Below are 21742 nucleotides of genomic sequence, written 5' to 3'. Positions count from 1 at the left end.
TGACGTTTCTATGACGACAAAATTGGCCTTCAAATAAGTTACAACGATTGAAATTGAAAATCTTGAAAATCATATTTCGGTTCTAAGGTTGATATGCGATGATATAATTAATTTTAAATGCTTTAAAATAATCGACATTTTATCGGAACAGGAATTGCCCTAAAAATATTTAGATTTACGTCATTTACATTCTCAACAAACTGCTGTACCTGCGATCGCTAGCGAAAGCAGGAAAACTAAGCAGTGGCAAAAATTCAGCTGATTCTGTTTGTCGTATGTGCGCCATTGATGTCTCCAAATTATTGCCAAATAAAGCACAGGCGGGGACGCTGGAAGTATTCGTTTTTATTTTCTTTGTTTTCCTTGAGAACCGTTTCGAGATAGGTCTCTGCTACAGTCTGTGGTAAGTATAAGTTCTTTCCTTATTTTCAAAGCATAGTTTGCTTAGAAATTCGTCTTTGCATGTCTCTTTTGAAGGGATTAATAGGTACCACTTTCTTAAAATTGGTGTTTTGCTAGGTAGGTACAGTTTCAGTTTCTGACTTTTTACGCTTCAAGGAAATTTACCACTTTAAACACTGGCAGGTCTGGGGGGATATTTGGGGCAACCCCCCCCCCTGCAGTGCCCGAAATCAACGAAAATTTGTGGTTTTTGAAGAATTAAACGAAAACTAAACTTTTATTAGGAAAAGTCTGTTTAGAACTGCGCAGCAGTGTGTAAGAAACATAAATCTGATAAGTTTTTGGAATTTGGAGAAACTTTTTTAGGGGTATGCCACCCTCTAACATCCAAGATTGTCTTTCTGGATCTGCCAATGACTTTAAACATGGGGTTTTGATTTTGAATAGCATTTTTTTTTTTTAGCTTGGACTGAGACTAGCACAATTTTTCTGAATTGGGAAACCCAATGTTCACTCTAGTCAAAGGTATATTTATTTTGTTCTGAAATCATTCCCTGATGAGAAATTTCACAAAATTGCCAAGAATGCAGCCACCTGCCACAGAGGATAAATGTTCAGTAAATCAGCTTGCATTTGGTAGTGAATGGCTTATATTGCATACAAACAAGTGTACCAGAAGTCCTTTCACTGACATGTTATCTCCAACAGCTGATTTTGAATACATTTCTGATTGGTTGATTTTAACAGTATTGCTGTTGTTGCAGCTAAGGTAAATCTCATGAGTCTCCTAGAACAAAAATGCTTTCAAATTACAGCTTTGAAATCTTTGATTGCTTCCACATGTGTTTAGCAAGGTGTATAACTATTCTTGCATTGCTGGCAGTTTAGTCTGGCAAATCATGAGCTTTAATATCATGGATCAAGATCTTTCATTGAGTTACCCTTCCAATGACATATGATAAAAATATGTTATTAATATTATACTCTAAAGTCTAATTGTGTAAAATGATGTGTGTATTGGGCAGCAGAAGTGATAGTACCCCCATATACTTAAAGGTTTCAAAGTTTTCAATATTTCATCGGTTCACATGTGTGTACAATATAGACTCATCTTATAGCAATTTATGGGTCTGACTTCACATATACTTTATATCCTGTGTGGATATTGCACAAACCTGCAATTTAACAGTAGGTATATGCCTAACTAGTTGTCTGATAGGTTTAATGGTCACTTGATAGCTCACTGAAGTTTAAGCCTTTATTAAAAAAAAAAAATGGTGGTTCAAAATAACCTTGTTGTTCACTCCCCTCGATTATAATCTTAACTGTAAGAAATGTCTCTCACAAAAAGTACATCATTACCTCTCCCATAAATCATTCATTTCCTTTTCAGTCTGCCTTTCAACAATGTGGGGCATAAAATTTACTCTCGTGAGTCATATTTCAGTTATGTCTCGTGCATGACGATGAAAGATGTGTCATTTTGTACCAGTTTGACATTTACATGTCCTGATAGTACAAGTTTGACGTGTGCCGCCCCCGTTGTGCCAGGGTCGCGCCGGGCCGTGACCCCGCCGTGTGCCGCCGTCCGTGACCGGTCCGAGGGTCTGTCGGCGCCTCCCAGCCCGTTACGCGGCGTGCGTGTGACGCGTGACGCTGCCGGCAGCCGGTGTCACGGGCGTGCGTCACGCCATGTGAGTGGGCCGACGGCGACGGCGCGACACTCCCAGCTGCGGCGTCGGCGGCGCGACTGCCCCTCCTCCTCCGTCGGCCGCCGCTCGGCGCAGCACAGCTGGCACCGACGCAGGCACGCGCGCACGCACACCACCACGGCCGAGTCTGCTGAGTGCCGGCCGGAGTGTCGGGCGGACGGTCACTCACTGAGTGCCGCGAGTGACGCCAGACGTGCGGAGAGTGCCTGGCGCGAGTGACTGCAGAGTGACAGAGACCGCTGAGACTCCTGAACAAACTGCCTGCTGTCGATCTTCTGGCTCGTCACCGCCCCGTAACAGTCCGCCCCCGACAGTCATCATGTCGCGCTCCTCCGCTGCGAAGAACAAGCACGTTCCCGCAGACAAGGTGAGACTCGGAGTAACGGCTCCGGTGCCAGGGCCACAGGCGTTACGGCTGGCTGCCTCCGCTAACGCTGCTGTGGATGGGAGTGACGGTAGATGCGCCAGCTAATTACAGGTCGGCTTCCTTTGTTTGGCATTGTTGACTCAACTGTAAAGGTCGTACCCTACTATCACATATAGAGAATTTACTTAATGTTTCTTTTACTCGTATTTATTTGCTAGCTGTTAATTCGCGTGAAGCGCGCCTCGCGATATTGCTTTTCGTATATGTGTTGTCAGTAATTCTTGAAATATTTTCCTGATGTTATTGCCCTATTCACATTTCCCAGTCTCTGTGATATTCGTATTTTCAAAAAGCATCCTGATAAACTCCGTCACTGGGGTGAACGACAGTGTATTCCCATGTCGCATCGGATGTATTTGCATTCATCATTGTCCGTGCTGTTTCCACATTTTCCAGATAAAACCTAGCATATTCACATTTTTCGAAAGCTTCTTAGCTCTTACTGTATCTGCTCTTCCCACTTGCCTCCCCATATCCTCATTCCGCGGATGCACTTTCCTATGTGGCGTAATGTCGACCCGTCTGCCGACCTTCCCACCCACCAGCTGTGCCCCGCCGGGTCCCGATGCGCCCGCGGCGGCCGCACTTTGATCCGATTGGGCGGCCGTTTTTGCACCGATCGGTGTTCGCCGCCAGCACCAGCAACAGCAGTGACGGCGTCAGCGGTCCGCCCATTAGTGTAACGAGGCGGCGCCGGCCACCAGCCCCAATGATGACGTCTGCTTACCGTCCGCACCAGGCTTTGATCCGGCCGGCAGCCGACGCTTTTTATCGTCGCTTTCGACAAATGCCAGTCCGAGATTTCATATCAGAGAAGCGAGCTGGATACAGCCTGTGTCGGATGTAAGGCGAAAAATGTGTTGTATTCGCTGACATCGTAATGTCCTGCCATCCTTGCAGTGACATGTGAGAGGGTCTGAGCTTGTATACAGCTCGTGCGAGTTCGGTACCATCCGGGTAGCCGTTCCCTGGAAGCTGACATTGCCAGTTGTCTTCATATTCGGTTTTCTTCTATCTGGTTTGCATTTGCCAGGCTCCCATGACAGTGAGTGCTGAGTGCTGAATAGCCTGAAAGCGACACTGTCGCTCGACCATGTCACGACGGACAGCCGCGGCATCCATGGTCTTGTCCGCCCGCTCTGTACCTTCCCCGCTAAGGAAACTTTTCAATTCAACCGCCCGTCTGACGTTTTCCCCGTCTGTCCGTCCGTCCGTCTATCCGTCAATCTGTGTGTCCGTCATCCGTCTATCCTTCTGTCTGTCCCGTACCGTACCAGTGAGGACGATGTCATCTTTCTCACTAACGTCTGCCGCCGGCTGTTCCAGATCAACCTGCGGCTGATCCTTGTGAGCGGCCGCAGTAGGGAGTACCTATTCGACGCCGGCGACTCGGCCGGTGATATCGCCCAGTTTGTGTTCGACACGTGGCCAGAAGGTGAGTTAGAAGGGGTGAGATGGAATTGAGAAAGAGTGATGAGTGTGATAAGTGTATGCGTGTGGGGGGGGGGGGGCTTAGATGTGGAGCATGGTCTGTTTGGAGGAGAGGGACTTACTAGTTATGCTCTAAGGTCAGTTTATGAAGCTGAACTATTGTAGTTTTAGCTGTTTGCACCGATTTATGTCTGTTCTCCGTAGTAGGTACCATGTTGTTTGATACCGACTTTTATGAGAAATGCCTCCCGGCCAGCCCAGGCAGCTGCCATTACCCAGCTATTGGTTGTCGGTTGAAAGGATACTGACATCCAGGCCTTTCACTAGTCAATGCCAGTTTGTATCACGTCTCTGTTGAAGGAATCAGTATTGAACGTACTGCATATACGTTTTAATGCTATGATTATGTAAGTAAAATGCAAGTACCTGTATAACGAGGCATGCATATCTATTGGACGTCATTGCTCATCCATCACTTATCAAGTGTGACAGCGATCCATTTGTTTACGCTCGTTCCCTTTCGCATCACGCGTCTGTGGTATTCCCGACTCCGCCCCTCCTCCCCCTCGGCAATATTGCTTATTGCGTACTTCGAGTAGGCTACTTTTATTTATTCTGCGACCCTATCAGCTCTGCCCCATTGCACCGCTCTCTGACACGTGGTCGGCTCTCTGTTTCTCCTCTGACCGTCCGTCGCTGTATGTCATCTGACCGTCGCTGTATTTCCTCTGAGTCGCTGTATGTCCTCTGACCGTCGCTGTATGTCCCTTGAGTGTCGCTGTATGTCCTCTGAGTGTCCGTCGCTGTATGTCCTCTGACCGTCCGTCGCTGTATGTCCTCCGAGTCGCTGTATGTCCTCTGACCGTCGCTGTATGTCCTCTGACCGTCGCTGTATGTCCTCTGACTGTCCGTCGCTGTATGTCCTCTAAGTGTCCGTCGCTGTATGTCCTCTGACCGTCCGTCGCTGTATGTCCTCTGAGTGTCCGTCGCTGTATGTTCTCTGACCGTCGCTGTATGTCCTCTGAGTGTCCGTCGCTGTATGTCCTCTGTCCGTCGCTGTATGTCCTCTGTCCGTCGCTGTCTGTCCTCTGACCGTCGCTGTATGTCCTCTGAGTGTCCGTCGCTGTATGTCCTCTGAGTCGCTGTATGTCCTCTGAGTGTCCGTCGCTGTATGTCCTCTGTCCGTCGCTGTATGTCCTCTGTCCGTCGCTGTCTGTCCTCTAAGTCGCTGTCTGTCCTCTGACCGTCGCTGTCTGTCCTCTGACCGTCGCTGTATGTCCTCTGAGTGTCCGTCGCTGTATGTCCTCTGAGTGTCCATCGCTCTATGTCCTCTGACCGTCGCTCTATGTCCTCTGACCGTCATTGTATGTCCTCTGACCGTCGCTGTATGTCCTCTGACCGTCGCTGTCGGTCTTCTGACCGTCCGTCGCTGTATGTCCTCTGACCGTCGCTGTATGTCCTCTGAGTGTCCGTCGCTGTATGTTCTCTGACCGTCGCTCTATGTCCTCTGACCGTCGCTGTATGTCCTCTGAGTCGCTGTATGTCCTCTGACCGTCGCTGTATCTCCTCTGGCCGTCGCTGTATCTCCTCTGGCCGTCATTGTATGTCCTCTGAGTGTCCGTCGCTGTATGTCCTCTGAGTGTCCGTCGCTGTATGTCCTCTGAGTGTCCGTCGCTGTATGTCCTCTGACCGTCCGTCACCGTCCGTCGCTATCTGACCTATGTGACCGGCGGCGGGCCGGCCGGGGTGGGCCGCACCGGTAGTAGGTACTCAGCACCGGCGTGAACGCTATAGACGGATGTCGGAATGTCACGTCAGGGGAGGCGGGGCACCGCGAGGGGCGAGGAAAGGGTGCGGTAGGGGGAGCGGGGAGTGCAACTGACCGGTCGGCTGCCATCCTGTGCCATTGGACGTGGGTTAAGGCTGAAACAGACTCTTTCTGCGTTCAGGAAATCGCATGCGAGAGCCTATTCAAGTACATTATAATTCTTCCCGGATCAATCGCATCCGGGAGGTGCGTGCGATTGATGCAAGCGTGCTTCCATGTATTTGAATAGGCTCTCGCATGCGATTTCCTGACTGCGGAAAGAGTCTGTTTCAGCCATTAGTGGTGGCAGCCTCCGGGAGCCCAGAGCTGCACTCAAGGGAAATGTTAGGGCAGAAAGCGAGAGATAAGTTTTTAGAATGAGTTGTATTATAGTGGGCATGGTAAAATGTTTGTTTCCGATGCTTCGGGGATCTGTAATGTTTTGTGGTACTTTTATTGGATTCGCCAGTCCTACTCCGGTTGGTGCCATAAAAGGCAGCTAAGTGATCGTTTGAGGGAGGAACAGCGTTGGCTGGTCTCCCCGTTGTAGCTTGCCTCGTTTACCGATATCGAAACGGCTTTATTGCTGGCCGTGCATAATGTTACACCGTCAGAACACTATAACGATGGCTGATGTGATACGCAGCCCTGTTTGTGCATGTGCAATAACCTGAATTTATCGCGAAACTGCTAGAATAACAAGGTCGTTTTTCACGGACAAAACATAAACTTGTATCAGAGAGTTGGAAAGTTATGACTTTCGGAAGTCAGTGTTTTCTCTAGCCGGGAAGAAGTTCCGAGTGCTTTTATCGTTCACCGTTCCAGACATTCTTCCAGCTTAGATGAGGTCGTAAGCGTCAGTTTACCAGAAGTTCTTGCATATGTGGTTCACAGCACCTTTTCGTTCCCGTAGCTATTCGTGTAAACAGTCTTGAAGGTGATATTTTCATTCGTTGATGAATTAGTTATACATAGGCAAAATGTAGGGTCCGTCATGATTTATCAACGTGACTAGTGGACTATTCAGGGGCGCGTTTTTTTTTTAATAAGTTAGCCCATTGATACTGATTAGTTATACCTCCTTTAGTATACACATGGCGTGCTTTGACCTTTTCAGGCTGTAAGAGTTAGAACTAACGTAGCCACGGCCGGTCCCCGGATTTCTGGCGGTGGACGTCAAGGCAGCGAATAAAAGAAGACAAAATGAATTGGGGCATGCGTTTAATTCAAAAAAGTTGCCATGGTTCAAAAGTTCAAAAAAGTCCTTACTTTGTGCCTATGAAATAATTTGCTCCTATATATTATCTACATTGATTTTGCTATTCTGGATCACCATAATATTAATGCATCCCAACCGAATCAAGGATTCATATGAGCTGATAAAATGAATTCAATGAAAACTGTCTTAGTTGTCTTAGTGAAGTTTCAGCCCCGTCTTGTGGATCGTCTGCCTGTTCAAACTTTATCGTGGAATGGCATTGCCTGCCTCGGGCAGTGTCCGATGGCTAACTTATGCAGCTTCGCTAGAGTTCTTTGTTCCTTGCGTATTTCCTACTTTTCCTGCAGCGACTCTTCCTACTTTTCAAAACAGCACACCGCACTGGACAGCGTTCCGCGTTCAGTGTGCCCGGGTGAACCCGTACGACGGTCTCTTGGGACCATTCTGAGTCGGTCCGTCACCAGGGAACTAACAAACGGAGCGGACCGTCCGTCTGACTGACTGACCGGCCGGCCGGTCTGCGTGACGGGTGTATCACACCGACTGGTGTGAACTATCTGCACTGCTCACACCACCGTTTATAGTCTATCTGACCGGCCGGCCGGGCCGTATGACGGCGGTGTGAACTGTCTGCCGACCGTGTAACGCACCCGACTCCAATCCGGCTCGGCGGCGCGCTGGCCCGAGGCGCTCTCTCGGCCAATATCGCCCGCCTCGGCCCCCGGCAGGAAACGCCACCACAGCGCGGCGGCCCGGTCCGCCGCCCAGCCAATATTGTGAACGAGGTCGGATATTGCACCCTCTCCGCAACACTTCATCCATACCTACCGACAGGCGCCGGCGGCCACCATTGGCAAATGGCCAATACCGGACTCTCTGCGTTAGTTTTTTGTCGGAACCACTTGTCTGTATGGGGAGAGGGAGGGAGGAGAGGGGAGGGGGACGGTCACGTGCCGCAGGGAAGCCTGAGTGACGGCCGCAGACCGTGCCTGTCGCGGAAAGGAACACTGCTGTCGAGGGTTATATACACACGCCGACCCTGACGTCTGACGGCGCCGACTGAGAAACACTGAGGTTCAGATGGAAACGTTGGAGGGTTTGGTTGAACTGTTTGACAGTGATGCACTGCTTGACAGTGATGTTTGACTGTATGGTAGTTACCTCAATATGGTGAACGGTTACGTCAAATTATCGGTGACCGCAGGGCTATCGATCAGTGATGTAGGGCTGAGACAGTAACTTCCGACTGTCTGACAGTGACGTTAGGTCGTCCGACAGTGTCGTGTGCTACCCGGACGGCGATATCCAATCCAACTCTCTCGTACCGTCGGCTTCCCACCGCGCGGCCGCCGGCGCCGCGTCTGGCCCGGTTTTCCGAGTCCGCTGCGAATCTAGTGCACGGTACCACGCGGTGATATTCAGTGTGTGTGCGGCACGCGCGGGCTGTTTTCCATCAGAGACCGGGTCATCACTCGCTAACACAGCCGTGGAGGCACCCACTGACATGTTAGAGTCGCACTGCACTATGTCAGTGCGACCGATAGAACGGATTTCACGCGCCGGTCAGCCAGCGCCGCTGCAGGGACGGTCGCCGTACCGATCAGCTGGCTGCCGTCTCATTAATCGGACGATTGGACTGTCGTGTAGCTGTGCCGGGCGCAAAGGAGCTTTCGGCGCTCGTAAGCCGCTTTCTGACGCATCAGTCCGGCCCGTCGCCGGTACTGTCTGCCGCTGATCCCGGAATTATTCCGCTAAAACGGTATCGACCGGCGGCCGGCGAGCATTCAGCGGCGCTGTTTCTGCTCGACCGCCTGGCGGCGCTCAGATTTTCTCCTTTTGATCTTCTGTGGGCCCGAATGGTGTTTGCTCTATCGTGTTGATTACAGGCCGCTTTCAGTGAGCGCCGCTAAACCGTCTGATGCTGCCACCAGGATCCGGGCAGGAGACAGGCAATCCACTGGGACGGTCCGCCGGGGTTTGTTGACCTGCTGTAGCACCCGTACTGACAACGTGCATCAGAACGATAGAGCTGGTCTTTGTCGCTGTTAAATCTGCGCTGTGGTGTTTCGGTGCCGCTGTGCCTGGCACCGTGGCCCCTACGCTACCTATCAGTTTGAGTCGGTCTAGGTCAGAATCAGCAGGTCGCTCTCCCCTGACCCCCTTCTCCCCCCCGCCCCCAGACTGGAGTTCGGAGGCCGTGAGCCAGGCGGAGGTACTGCGTCTCATCTACCAGGGTCGCTTTCTGCACAGCAACGTGAAGCTGTCGGCGCTGGGCCTGCCGCTCGGCAAAACCACCGTAATGCACCTGGTGCCGCGAGAGAGCTTGCCCGAGCCCAGCTCACAGGGTGAGTGTGCGCCGCGGGGTGGATGGGTCTGTGGTGGAGACTGGAGGTGTTGTCACGGAGCGGGGCTAGGAAGTCGTTTCAAAGTGTGGGGAGTCCAGCATGCAGGATGGGCCCACGTACCGCATGGCCTCGTCAAGCCTGCCGCAGTAAATCATATGAACATAAATTTGTACTATTATACTGTGGAAAACGTGTTAGTGTTGCCATTGTCAGTGCTTTGTGTGCTACGGCATACCTATATGTTAGGCTCCTATGTTTTTAAAGGTAGTGTGCCAGCTTTCCTGGACCGTATGGAGTTAATGGCCCAGATAAGGAGAACCGGATTTTTAGAACTTATCCATACCTTCAAAGCTCATGGAAACGTCTTAAATTCTTCAAATTTTGAGTACCCCAGTGCGAAATTCGCCCCGACGGGTTGTCGGTCGTACCCCAACCGCATTTCACACCACTATGAACAATAAATGCACACACTGAAATCGCTATTACCGATATGCTCATCCAATCAAGTTTCGATAAACCCGTTCATCATCAGCTCCTGCGGTTTCGAACACGCCTGTTAGGTGGTGCGGTAGACCGCGCCCAAAGCCAGGGTCCCGGTAACGTGAGGTAGCCGAGTCAGGGCAGCGTGCGCTGACCCAAGCCGGAGCCGCGCGTCCTCCCGGTGTCATGTGATAGCCCGGGGCTGCCCGCGGGGATGCGGTAGACCGCGCCCAAAGCTGCGGCCCCGGCTTGGGTCAGCGCACGCTGCCCCGACTCGGCTACCTCACGTTACCGGGGCCCTGGCTTTGGGCGCGGCTTCTGCTCATACTTTGTGGTGCGGTGGTGGTGCGTCGGGCTGCGCGCTCTGACTTCGGCCAAGAAAAATGCGTCAGCTGATCATTGTCATTTCTGCCACTTGCGTGTGGTGAAATGGGGTCATAACTTATGAGACGGCTTTTTCATATCAATTATTTTACATAAAATCATATTTCAAACCATAAATAATGTTCGACAGCCAAATAAAAGAAACAATACCAATACAGGCTTACAGTTTAAGGCTCGACATTGTGTTGTCTACGATTAGACAGCTGATAACTCATTCCCGTACGTCGTATGGTCGTAACACTATAATGACCTTTGCTTATTGTCACATGTGCGCCGCATTCGCGATTGTTGCCGACGCCTGTTTACAGGTGAGCCCACTACAGTTGTTATACATATCTAAAAACCGATAAACTTTTAGGCGAAAAAGGCACTTTTCCAGGCCCATTTTTGATTTTTTTTGCGATATTAGGTAAAAACAGAAGCTTCTTATCCTAGGAAAAATAAAATGGGAAATCTTTCAAAGGTGGCACACTACCTTTAAACTATTGATTCTTTTGTTATGTGATATTAAGCTGGATATTCCCTAGCCGAATTAACTGCCAGCCCTGCACCTAATTGCCAATCGGGCATCATTTGAGTCTCCCTAAGCCACAAAGTATAAACTGTTGCAATGCAATTGAGTTAGGTAGTTTGCCAGGCCTCATCATGTTTCTTCAACGTTGTTAAAATTCCGACCAGGTACTTTTTAGGGATTACTTTACGTACCGTCATTATCTGGCCAATATTGCTTGATCGATAGCAGAATGTTTACTGATTGCTGTTTGAGTCTCGCATTTCACACGAGTGGGTAGAGGAGCGAAATTACCGTTGTGAAAGTGCAAGTGATTCTAGCGAGTTCTTCACACCTGACCTAACAGTGTAACATGACGCCGCCAGTATTACGTCAGCGTCATGCACTGAGATAAAGCCAGTTATTACAACTACGACCTAGGTGACACTCCCCTCGGCTTGACTTAAAGCCCTGTGCTATGCACCTTTGTCACGTCAAAGTTCGGCCATAATAATTCCACTATGAGCAAGGTAGTTCTAACGTACAACACTAGCTGCGGCCGGAATAATGTCTGGTGTTATCTGGTAACACGGAGTCGGCCTGTGTTTTGTTATTTATTTCAATTGATTGTATTTCTGGGACCAGGAAGCGATTATAGAGGCCATTAACTTGTTCTGTCGTGTCTCCGTGGAAACAATGGAGAACCGAAGAGCTCGAGCTCCGGAATCAGCTGTTCACGATCAGAAACTCTTAAAAACACAAAACAGCTTACAAGCCTGACCAATTCCTGAGTCGCTCTAAGTGGAGAGGTTGGCTGGCTGTTTTGTTAGTTTGGAAACTATTAAACCAATGTGACTGCTGGCAAGCTCGTATAGTGGATTTGAGGTATTAGTTCTATCGCAGAATAAGTAACTTAGTCTAACTCCTTGAGCTCAAACTTATTTAGTTTGGAAGCGGATGCTAATGTTGCCAAGGATGTGTGGAGGAAAGGTTCTAGTTTTAAATCGCAAAATAAGTCACCTTTTCCTGACACTCGTTGATCTCGAGCGGCGACCTGTTTTGACGCCTCATTCACGATTTTAGTGCTGGTAAATTTGTATGTTCTTACTGTTTCTGGATCATTTTAATCGTTGTTGATCAACTATAAAACATTTTAGCTGCTAATCTCGGAATGTATGTGCATTTGTGCAACTGTATAACAATCCCGGTCTATTCGCGGCTGCATCGCCCAGCTCTCATTATCCGTTCCCCCGTTCTTACATCACCCATCTATTGCAGATGAGCAGCAGAAGAGCAAGGCGAGCTCGCGCGGCTGCTGCGCCTCCTCGTGCGTGCTGTCCTAGCGGCCTGGCGGTTCAAATGGAGGAGACAGCCGGTACGACACATACCTGACCGTGTCAGTCAGCAGGCGCCGGCGGGCACCGCCGGGCCGGGAGACGACTCGATGAGTTGGTGAGGGAAGGACGGGGAGGAGAGGTGAGCCCTCCACCGGTTAGGACGCCACATCACTGGTGTGAGACCGCGGGGCTCGACCCGCCGGTCGTGTGGGGAGAGCCATGCTCGCGAGTGAGAGGCGGTCGATTGAGTGCAAGTGAGCGGGTGACGCGCTTTGTTGTAGCACGCTGCGCTTGCTGCGCCCGTTCCTGTCAGCCTGCGGATACCGGTGATCGGCCTGTGCTCGCCGGACGTCGCCCGTCAACATTCCATGCCACCGCTGCCGCCGATCGCCGCGCCATCTGTGATCTAGATCGACAACTAGTAGTACCGCGCGGTGGCGTCTCTGCGTCCCGAAGCACGCTCGCTTCGCCGCTCCGTGCGCTCGCCTGTTTTATGTAGCTCTGCTCTGTGTACCTGTATTGCGCGACATGTGTTTGCCATGGTTTTGAGTGTTGTATGCGTGTGCTGACTCCTGTTCTCTATTCTAGCGTCGGCGTGCTATGAATGGCTCACGCCGCGCGTTTTCTCGTCAGTTCCTGTAGCGCTATATCGCGTTTCGCTCGTAGCCATTACATAGTATAATGTACACATTTTAGCCGGGTCCCGGTCGACCTGGCCGGCTCACGGGCCTGTTGTGCCGACGTTAGCCAGACGTAGATCTGAGCTGAGTGTGAATCTCGGTCGTGGGTCTGAGAAACGGCGGCTCCGTCCCCGGCGAGGCTGCCAAATACTCAGCGGCGCCTCGGCCGCCGGCCGCCGGGCCGTGTTTTAGCCGGGCGGTCCGCCCCCGTCTCCGCCCCCGCCCCCGCCCGAGCGGAGTCGGCGGCTGGCGGCGGAATGTTGCACGTTTAAAGGTTTCGTGTTTTCTTTTAAGGTCTATTGTTTGAGTGAGACGGTAGGCGTAAATAGACTAACTGAACGGTGGCACTGTGGTTTGGACGGGGTGGTGAGGTTCTGTAGTCTGTGACTGGGACTGACTGTGGCGGCCGTACTGTAACGCTTTATACTGAAGCAGCCTGGGTCGATATCCGGTGAAAACCGGTGGCTGTTGTTACACGATGTCCGGCGAAGGGACCGGGACGGCGTCCGCTACTGGAACAGGGCTGGGAAAAGAGCGGAGGGACTACAGCCAAGCGGCATGCCCAAAATGCCCACTTCCCACTTCATAGAAAGGTTAGTTATCTCATCGCTCCCATGATTGAAGCTTTATAGATCGATTTTACCCAGTTCGTGTTTTGTTTCTGCGTTTTGCGTTTTTTTTTATTTGGGTCGTTGATGCGAGCTCTGTGATGCACTGCACGATTTGACTGTTTCACCAGGAGTGGGCGAAAGCCTAGTAACTGGAATCTCAAAATGTCAAAAGTAATCGAAATATTCGTAGACGCTTGCACATGACTTACAGACTGAGTTATATAACGCATAGCACATACTTAAATTAACTACCCACACATGGGTGTGTTGGTGCTGGGCCGTTTCAAGGCCGTGGGAGTCGTCACCTGCTCGGTCTGCCGGTCCTCGGAGGCACGTGCAGTCTCTCCCATGTGCCGGGAGGGTATGTAAGGACGGGCCGGCCGCGCCCCCGACACACCCACCTAGTGAGCAAGAGCACCAACATGTGAGTAATGCCGGAATACGGCGTGGGCCGTCACGGGTTGTGGTTTTGTCGACTTCGTCTCTATCGTTTTTTTATGAGATTCTTTTCTTTTGGGCTATTTATATCACCAATCGCTGTTTTGTGGAGTCATTCTTCAGACGTTTACGGTGTTGCTCAACTGTTCAAGTGCTTGATGATATTTTACGAAATGTGCGTTCTAGGCTGTTCTCATTGTGTCGGGGATGCAGCTCTGTAGTCCCAAAACTTTGCCTGTGTGACAGTGCCCCTGACTCAGTCATTCAGTTACCTTACTACGAGCAGGGTAATATTGAGCCCATGATGGTTGATGGTAACATCTGTTACGCCTACCCCCTGACCTGTCTTTGCGGTGACACTACCCCTTCGTTCCAGGATGTGGAGCCCATTGGTGGCGCTCTGTCTGTCCGTGGCCCTACTGGGTCCCGCGTCCGCCCAGTTCCAGCCTCACTGCGACGATCGGCAGGTCATCGTTCATCTGTTCGAATGGAAGTGGACCGACATTGCCGCCGAGTGTGAACGCTACCTAGCCGGCGCCGGGTACTGTGGCGTTCAGGTGAGATAATGGCCGGGTACTGCGGAGTTCAGGTGAGATAGCGGATACTACGTATACAGGTGGGATGGTTATTACTTATCGGATACCGCAGGGGACGGGTGAGGTACTGACCGGATGCTGCTTGGAACGGGTGAACTCTGGCCGGGTACTGTAGGGGAATGGGTGAGATAGTGAGTGGATACTGTAGGGTGCTGACGAGAAACGGCTGACTGGAGCGGACTTCAGGCTCAGACTATTACTGCGAATTAATTATCTGTGTGCGTATTTCACGATAAGCGCTACATCGAATTGCTTAGCCATTTAACCAGTTTTGTGGGCAACAATAATATGTTTAAGTGTTAAACGTCCGATTTTCACTTATGTACTCCACTGCCTTGTTCCGTTTTACATGATGCTGTGTGCAACTAACCGACCCCTGACCGCCACCCTAACCCACCCACCCCTCACCACCGCCAGGTATCGCCCCCTAACGAGCACGTGTTAGTGACTGGCGACGGTGGCGAGTACCCTCACCCGTGGTGGGACCGCTACCAGCCGGTCAGCTACCGCCTGGAGTCCCGCTCGGGCTCCGAGGACCAGTTCAGGGACATGGTGGCCCGCTGCAACGCCGTCGGAGTCCGGTAAGTTGGTGTCTTTTTGGTGCTGTGATGCCCATTCTGAGTATTTGTCGTTAGGTAGTGAGTATGAGTTGAAACGGGTACGAGTCGGAAGTAGCTCAGAGAGTCATACGGGGCCAGTAGAGTCGTAGAAGGTGAGAACAAGTCACGATTCATATGGATTATAGTTTCACAATAAATGTTTTACACAGTCGGTCAGGTAATGTCGTAAATTACTGGTCAAACTATTAATGAAGAGGGTGTCTCACCGTCGTGTTACGACTTGATCATCACCCTGAGTGTCCTGAAAGATGTAGAGGTTCAGAAGTGCAGTTTTATGAGGAAACCTTTAGCTTACGGCAGCATCCGAAGAGTACTTCAATTTTGTCTTCGATTCGGTTCGGTGATTTAAACTTATGGAAGTTGCAATAGGATATTAAATTTCTCTAGCCCTGCCTGTCTAGCAATAATGAATGGTTTTATATCGATGTGTTTGCGTGAAAAGTTACTATGACAACCGGTACATATAACAAGCCGGCGACTGCCTCAATCGCAATATGGCTAGGAATGGCTGGCCGAATACTGATGCTGAGTATGTGTCCATTAGACGCATTATAATGCTGCAGTGAACTTTTCGTAAATCAAGCTTCTCCGTAGTCCCTTAGTTGAACTATGAGGTACTAATTGTGGTAGACTTGTTTTTGCAGCTTTCAAGTTTTCAATCAGTTGCAATGCAACCCTTTCAGTTAATTGCACTTGGTTTCAAATAAATTTATTGAATATACAGTGGGCTCAGACGTAGCCTGTAGCCCCACAACGCTGTAGTTATGTTCCGTTCAGAAAACCACAGAACGTGTCCCTTTTATTATACGTGAAAGTTTTTATGCGACACCCCGATAATTTGTCTCAGTTTTGTCATGAGTTGAAATTGCTTGAATTAAGTGATTTGGACCAACTTTCTACATTTGCAATGTAACGATATAAAATGCCCTGCTGTCACAGGCCTGTGTTTCCTTACTGCACGTCTGAGAGAGTCGCACCTGCTGGCAGTGTTGACGGGGGCGGGGCGCCACGCGCTTCCCTAGTCACGTGTCCCGCTAGGTCGGTTCCCACCGCATACTATCGGCTCGGGAGCTGCCCTGTACGGCTTCAGGTCACTGCCGTGGGATGCTGGCAGCTGGGGACCGCACTGCGTGCAAACAGGATAACGAGACACCATTAGGGGCGGCTGAACTTCGTCCTGACTCCTAGTGGCCGAAATATATTTTAGTCATGACTGCAATTCGTTTGGGTACAAGAAACATTATTCAAATGTGGTTGGGCGAATGATTTACGTTGTATGTGCCTTCAATTGGCACATGCGTTGCGAAGCCAAACGAATTGACTGATGTTAGGTTGATTGGGCTCCGTGGGTTCGATGGTATCATGTAAAAATTATATTAGCTTCCCTTTGAGCGATAATGAGTCTCCTCCACAGCATTTGGCAATGGCGCTCGGCTGGAATAAATAATGAGGTTTTGTCACTAATGAAACCACATCGTGTCATTGAGGTCGCAATTCACCCAGTCACCCGACCCCGGGACTTCATATCACGTCCCATGGTTCTATCAAAGGCAACGATGACGCGCCGTTTCAGCGACTCGGGCCAATAATAAAACATCTAACCGGACTGCGAGGCAGCACTTTCACTCATGGTGAGACTCCAGCGCGAGTTGGGAGCATCGAGTAAAAATGACACACGGAAACCATCACCAGTCAATACCAACGGCAGCAGATATAGTTGGCAGCGCGGACTGAGGACTCCGCGACGCATGGCTTGGGCACTAGATCCATGAACATTCTAGCACCCCGCCCGGTACCGCGCCCCATTTCACTTTGCACCCACACGCACACTCGTATCCACACCCACCAAACTCTGCGACACATCATCCTACTTCCGAAATACTTATGTGAACCGTCCCCGCTACACGTACCCCGACCGCTAGCCAACCAATCTCTCCCAACCTCAGTATCTACGTGGACGCCGTGCTGAACCACATGGCCGGGCTGGGCCGCTCCGGCCAGGGTATCGCCGGCTCCAGCTTCAACTCGGACGACCATGACTTCCCGGCTGTGCCGTACACGGTCGACGACTTCAACCCGCGCTCCAAGTGCCCTTCCACGGACGGTGAGTGAGGTGTCGTATGTAAGCATCGGTTAGAACTGTAGTGGTGAGTGTCGGTGAGCATTGGTGAGCATTGGTGAGTAGCCATTGGTGGTGAGTTACTAGAGACGGTCGCTGCCGGGTGTGAGCATGTGAGTATTGATGAGGGTCGTCGGATGTCAGAATTGTTGTACATCGGTGAAGCAGTACTTGTACTTTTCAATAGCTTGTTTGCATGCGTGTGTGGTCGCCGCTACACCGTGGGAAACAGAAGAGATGCCAGTCATTTCACACAAAAGAGGATGATGTTCGTACTGTAAAGTGAAAAGGTCAATAGCGCGAATGACCCAACATCTAAATACAACAAATGAGCATAAAACCTACGCAATACAGCGTGTCCTTCAACCTATACACGAGTACCAACCACTTCACTAACAGCCGCGAGTTCTGACCTACTCACCTCCCTCCAGGCAATGTCAACAACTACTCCGATATGGATAACGTCAAGAACTGCACGCTGGTGGGCCTGACGGACCTGGACCAGAGCCTGCCGCACACCCAGGAGCGCATTGTCGACTACCTCAACCGTCTGGTGGACATGGGAGTCAGCGGCTTCCGCTTCGACGCCTCCAAGCACATGTGGCCCGACGTGAGTGATGGTGGTGCCGGTTTCTGGGAGTACGACAGAGGAGAGAGTGCATGGCAAGTGGATAGAGAGACAGAAGGTTCGATATTATGAGATAGGAGTACGTACAAGTACGTCCTTTTATCGTACTTTTTATCGTACGTACTTTTACGGGAACTAACATATAGCGAGTTAGACAGACAGAAGGCATGAATTCACTAGCATGGTGAGTAATTTGAGTCCCAGCCTTCGGGTCTTTGGCGATATCTCTGTCTGAAGCAGTATCGACAGGGTATCACTGAGGTGTCTCGTGTCGGCGCGGCTGGTCCCCAAATTGTAGTGTTCCAGTCATGTTCGTTCCCTGAGTTATTGACGTACTTGCAGGACCTGGCAGTCATCATCGACCGTCTGAACAACGTTGGGGACTCCAAGCCCTTCATCTTCCACGAGGTCATTGACCGCAACGACGGCGCCGTCACCGTCCAGCAGTACTACGACATTGGTCAGTAATTCAGACAGCACCTGGAAAATCAGCAGAGGGTGCATGCAATACGATCATGCGATGAAAAATTATGTTTTAATATAACAGAATGCGTTTTTAGCGATATATTCAATCACTCTTTCTCGGTTTATCAGACAATCCTCTCCCGTTTGCCGTCAGGTCGTCCCACGGAGTTCCGCTATCCGATGAAAATCGCCTGGGGCATCAAGGACTTCAACCAGCTGAGTAACGTAGTCGACTACGGCTGGGGCATGGCCGAGTCCGACAAGGCCTTCGTCTTCGTCGACAACCACGACACCCAGCGAGGTAAGTGTGCTGCGCCGCTTTATATTGATATAAGCCGAGCGACGGGAATGGTTTGTATTGGACGCTAGTTGAAAGCATGGCCACTTTCCGCTCATCGAATGCTGTGGAGTGCGGATTATGGAATGGCGTACGGAACAGGCTTGAGGTAAAAAAGAAAAGAAAAACTAAGCTGTTTGTCCTCGGCCTAGCTAAAGTAACTTAGATCAGTGTGCCCTAGTAACCGTGTCGCTTTGCAGTATGCACTATGCACTGCGCAAAATATAGCCCCATCATCCGTAGCCGCTACGCAGTATGCACTATGCAAAATTTGGCCGATCGTCCATCACCATCTTCCTCCCTTCTCCGCCGTTTCAGGACACGCCGGCAACGCCGATGTGATCACGCACCAGACTCCCAAGGAGTACAAACAGGGCGTGGCCTTTATGCTGGCCTACCCGTACGGCTTCACGCGCGTTATGTCCAGCTACTACTTCGGCGACGATACGGACCAGGGTCCGCCTCACAACGACGACTGGAGGTAGGAGGGGTGCCACTGTCTGAATAGGCCAACTCACTGCGATATTTTTAACACGGAAAATTAAGAAAATCAATGAAAACAAGACAAACAGATTTAAAATAGCTAGCAATTAATGATGGCAAGTTTTGCTTGTTTGAGATGAATTATACCTGTGCAATTATTTTTGTGTTATATTATTTTCTTTCTGAATTAAATTGCTTAAAAAAAAACAGGCGACGTTTCCAAGTGACATCATATATCCGGCGGAACGACTACCGCAGCTGGTGCTCCCTGAAAAAGCATTCATCATTGCCGAGCGCGGTTCTGCATCAACTTCCGAACCACCCCATACTCACCTCCCCCTCCCCCGCAGCACCGCTGACGTCGTCATCAACGATGACGGCTCGTGTGGCGGCGGCTGGGTGTGCGAGCACCGGTGGCCGGCCATCAGTAACATGGTGACCTTCCGGAACGCCGTCACCGGCACGGAGATGGCCAACTACTGGAACAACGGACAGGCGGTGGCCTTCTCCCGTGATCAGGTCGGCTTCTTCGCCATGGCCAAGGGCTCGTCGATGCACGAACACCTACAGACAGGTCTGCCGGCGGGATCCTACTGTAACCTGATCGACGACTGTGCTACCACGGTGCAAGTGAATGGAGACGGAACGGCCGATATCAACATTGATAACGACGAGGAGCCGATTCTGGCGATTTGTGTTGGCTGTGGACAGAACTGAGCGGGGGAGTGACGGGCTGGTTGGAACTGGTAGGTCGGCCCGGAGACTCGGCTGGCTTAGGATGTGGCAATAAATGTCTGTGATTGAAATGGATTGGAATTTGTTAAACATGACGATGAAACGCGACCGGGATGGTGGGGATAAGCGGAGTGATTCGCACACCAGTAAACCGGCAGCTGAGAGGCCGGTTACGGATGTCTCTGAAGAAGGATGACATAATATTTTCACGCCTGCGTATCAGCACTACCGCAGCTGCTATGATTGCTGAAGTAAACGAGCCGTTTGTGATATTGAGACATCGTCGTGTAATAACAAAAGCTTTCAGTTCTGAAGTTAAAATCGTTTTCAGGAGGAAACTACATGATTTATTTGTGCTTCGCTAGATTGCGAGGAAAGGTAGTCTTTTAACTGATTTTGGCTCGATGAACTTATAACTTGCTTTATTACGGAGCGAGCGAAGCGAGCGTAGTCTTTCCTTAGATTAACGGAAATTTCTGAGTATGAGCGGCCGGCCGGCCGGCCGTGCGGACGCTTTTGCGAGGCTTATATCTCAGCAACCACTTGACCGATTTACACGGGGTAATTTTTGTAGGGTAGCTTCATTCCTTCTACCAAGTATTGGACTATTCCCGATGCATGTGGGTGACCCCTTATGCACGTGCCACGCGCAAAACGAAGAGGTGTCAGTTTTGTAATTGTTGCAATATCTCGGTAACTACTTGGCCGATTGCACTGAAAGTTGGCATGTAGGTAGGCACCCACTAGGCACTGCATATCCATGTGCCAGAGTTGGGGTGCTGCTGCACGTGCGCACGTGCAGGGGTCGTTTCCAGATCTCGAGAACGGCTGGACCGATGACGCTCAAATTTGGTACACGGTTAGCGACCAGTTAGTAGGGTGCCGTGCACAAGTCAGTTGGGACCCATTCTGCACGTGCGCACGTGCAGGGTGCCGCTTCCAGATCTCGAGAACGGCTGGGCCGATTGTGCTTAAATTTGGCACATCGCTAGAGACCGGTTAGTAGGGTGCCGTGCACAAGTCAGTTGGAGGTACCCCCTCGAAATTTCGCGCGTGCAAGGTCCACCCTCTCGCTCGCTCCGTTAGTCGCCCCAAAAGGCGCTATACTGGTGGTTTACTGATAATATTTTTCTTCGAAAAGACGGGAAATATCGTCTCTTCGATTTTATTAGTGTTTCTTTTGATGGAGTCAAAAGTAATATAAAGCTTAATGCTAGGCATGACACGACATTCATGTATGTATTAAATTCAGACCGGTATTAAATTCAACCGGTCTGAATTTAATACATGAATGTCAATTTTTTTGTTCACTTAGCTCACTTAGTATTCCATAAGGCATGCGATAATTTACGTTTAAAGCTCACCATTGCTGACCAAGGAGGGCTTCATGCACACATATTTCGATTTCTATTGCGCTATCGCCATTCTTCAACGAATGTTTTCCCTCCACCTCGAGTGTGACATCAGCTTCGGACGGGCACATTAATTCCAGTCTCGCCGTCAGAAATACTCGGGTTTTTGTGAACTACCAGTCGAGGCCAAATGTTAAAGAGGGGACGATCAAATGGCGAGTCACTCCCGCCAAGGTCAGAGACACCAATTCACCTGTTCTTTGTAAAAAAAAAAGGCGGAACCCAAGGCAGAGCTATGAGCTTGTCGCTTAGTAGGAAAAAAACGTAACACGCTAACAGCTGCGATTAACATCCATGCTTAAAGCAACATAGTGGAGACAGTATACTATTTTTATCATTAAAATTATATAAAAAATAAAAAATACGCAGCCTTGCGTGCTATGCACACAACATGCTTCATTTCGACTTTAGCGAAGCTAGAGATATTGATCTGGTGTGTATAACAGCTCAAATTGAACCGACTATCCATCGCGATCTTCACCTACAGTCTTCTCGCAACTAAACGGTTCAAGTAACTAATGGTTGATTGGGTAAAAGGCAATTATACCAATGCTGCTACACTACGCCAATAGTGTCGATTTCCG

The 21742-nt window shown here is 50.2% G+C and overlaps 2 protein-coding genes across 3 annotated transcripts; both read left to right on the top strand.

The window, feature by feature from the left end:
• The first annotated feature begins 284 nt into the window (after positions 1-284).
• On the top strand, positions 285-13058 carry LOC122387933 (ubiquitin-like protein 3). 2 transcript variants are annotated; one of them, XM_043378626.1, is made up of 5 exons: positions 285-403; positions 1954-2481; positions 3868-3976; positions 9179-9343; positions 11976-13058. In XM_043378626.1, the coding sequence occupies exons 2-5, from the start codon at positions 2434-2436 to the stop codon at positions 12038-12040; spliced, it is 387 nt and encodes a 128-aa protein (XP_043234561.1). In that variant the 5' UTR covers positions 285-403; positions 1954-2433; the 3' UTR covers positions 12041-13058. The 2 variants fall into 2 exon arrangements, with proteins under 2 accessions (XP_043234561.1, XP_043234562.1); XM_043378627.1 differs by having other exon boundaries at positions 291-403; positions 2069-2481.
• Positions 13059-13605: 547 nt separating this feature from the next.
• LOC122387932 (alpha-amylase-like) lies at positions 13606-19821 on the top strand. Its single transcript, XM_043378625.1, has 9 exons — positions 13606-13749; positions 14140-14320; positions 14777-14940; positions 16926-17083; positions 17530-17708; positions 18069-18186; positions 18346-18492; positions 18847-19009; positions 19362-19821. Coding segments are annotated over exons 1-9 (1479 nt in total). The 5' UTR covers positions 13606-13747; the 3' UTR covers positions 19729-19821.
• Positions 19822-21742: the final 1921 nt, after the last annotated feature.

The sequence above is a fragment of the Amphibalanus amphitrite genome, unplaced genomic scaffold (genome assembly GCF_019059575.1).
Source record: "Amphibalanus amphitrite isolate SeventyFive unplaced genomic scaffold, NRLGWU_Aamphi_draft 000303F_arrow, whole genome shotgun sequence".
In the NCBI taxonomy this organism is placed as follows: Eukaryota; Metazoa; Arthropoda; class Thecostraca; order Balanomorpha; family Balanidae; genus Amphibalanus; species Amphibalanus amphitrite.
The sequence above is the reverse complement of the archived record's forward strand: the minus strand, read 5'-3'. Positions and strand labels throughout refer to the sequence as shown.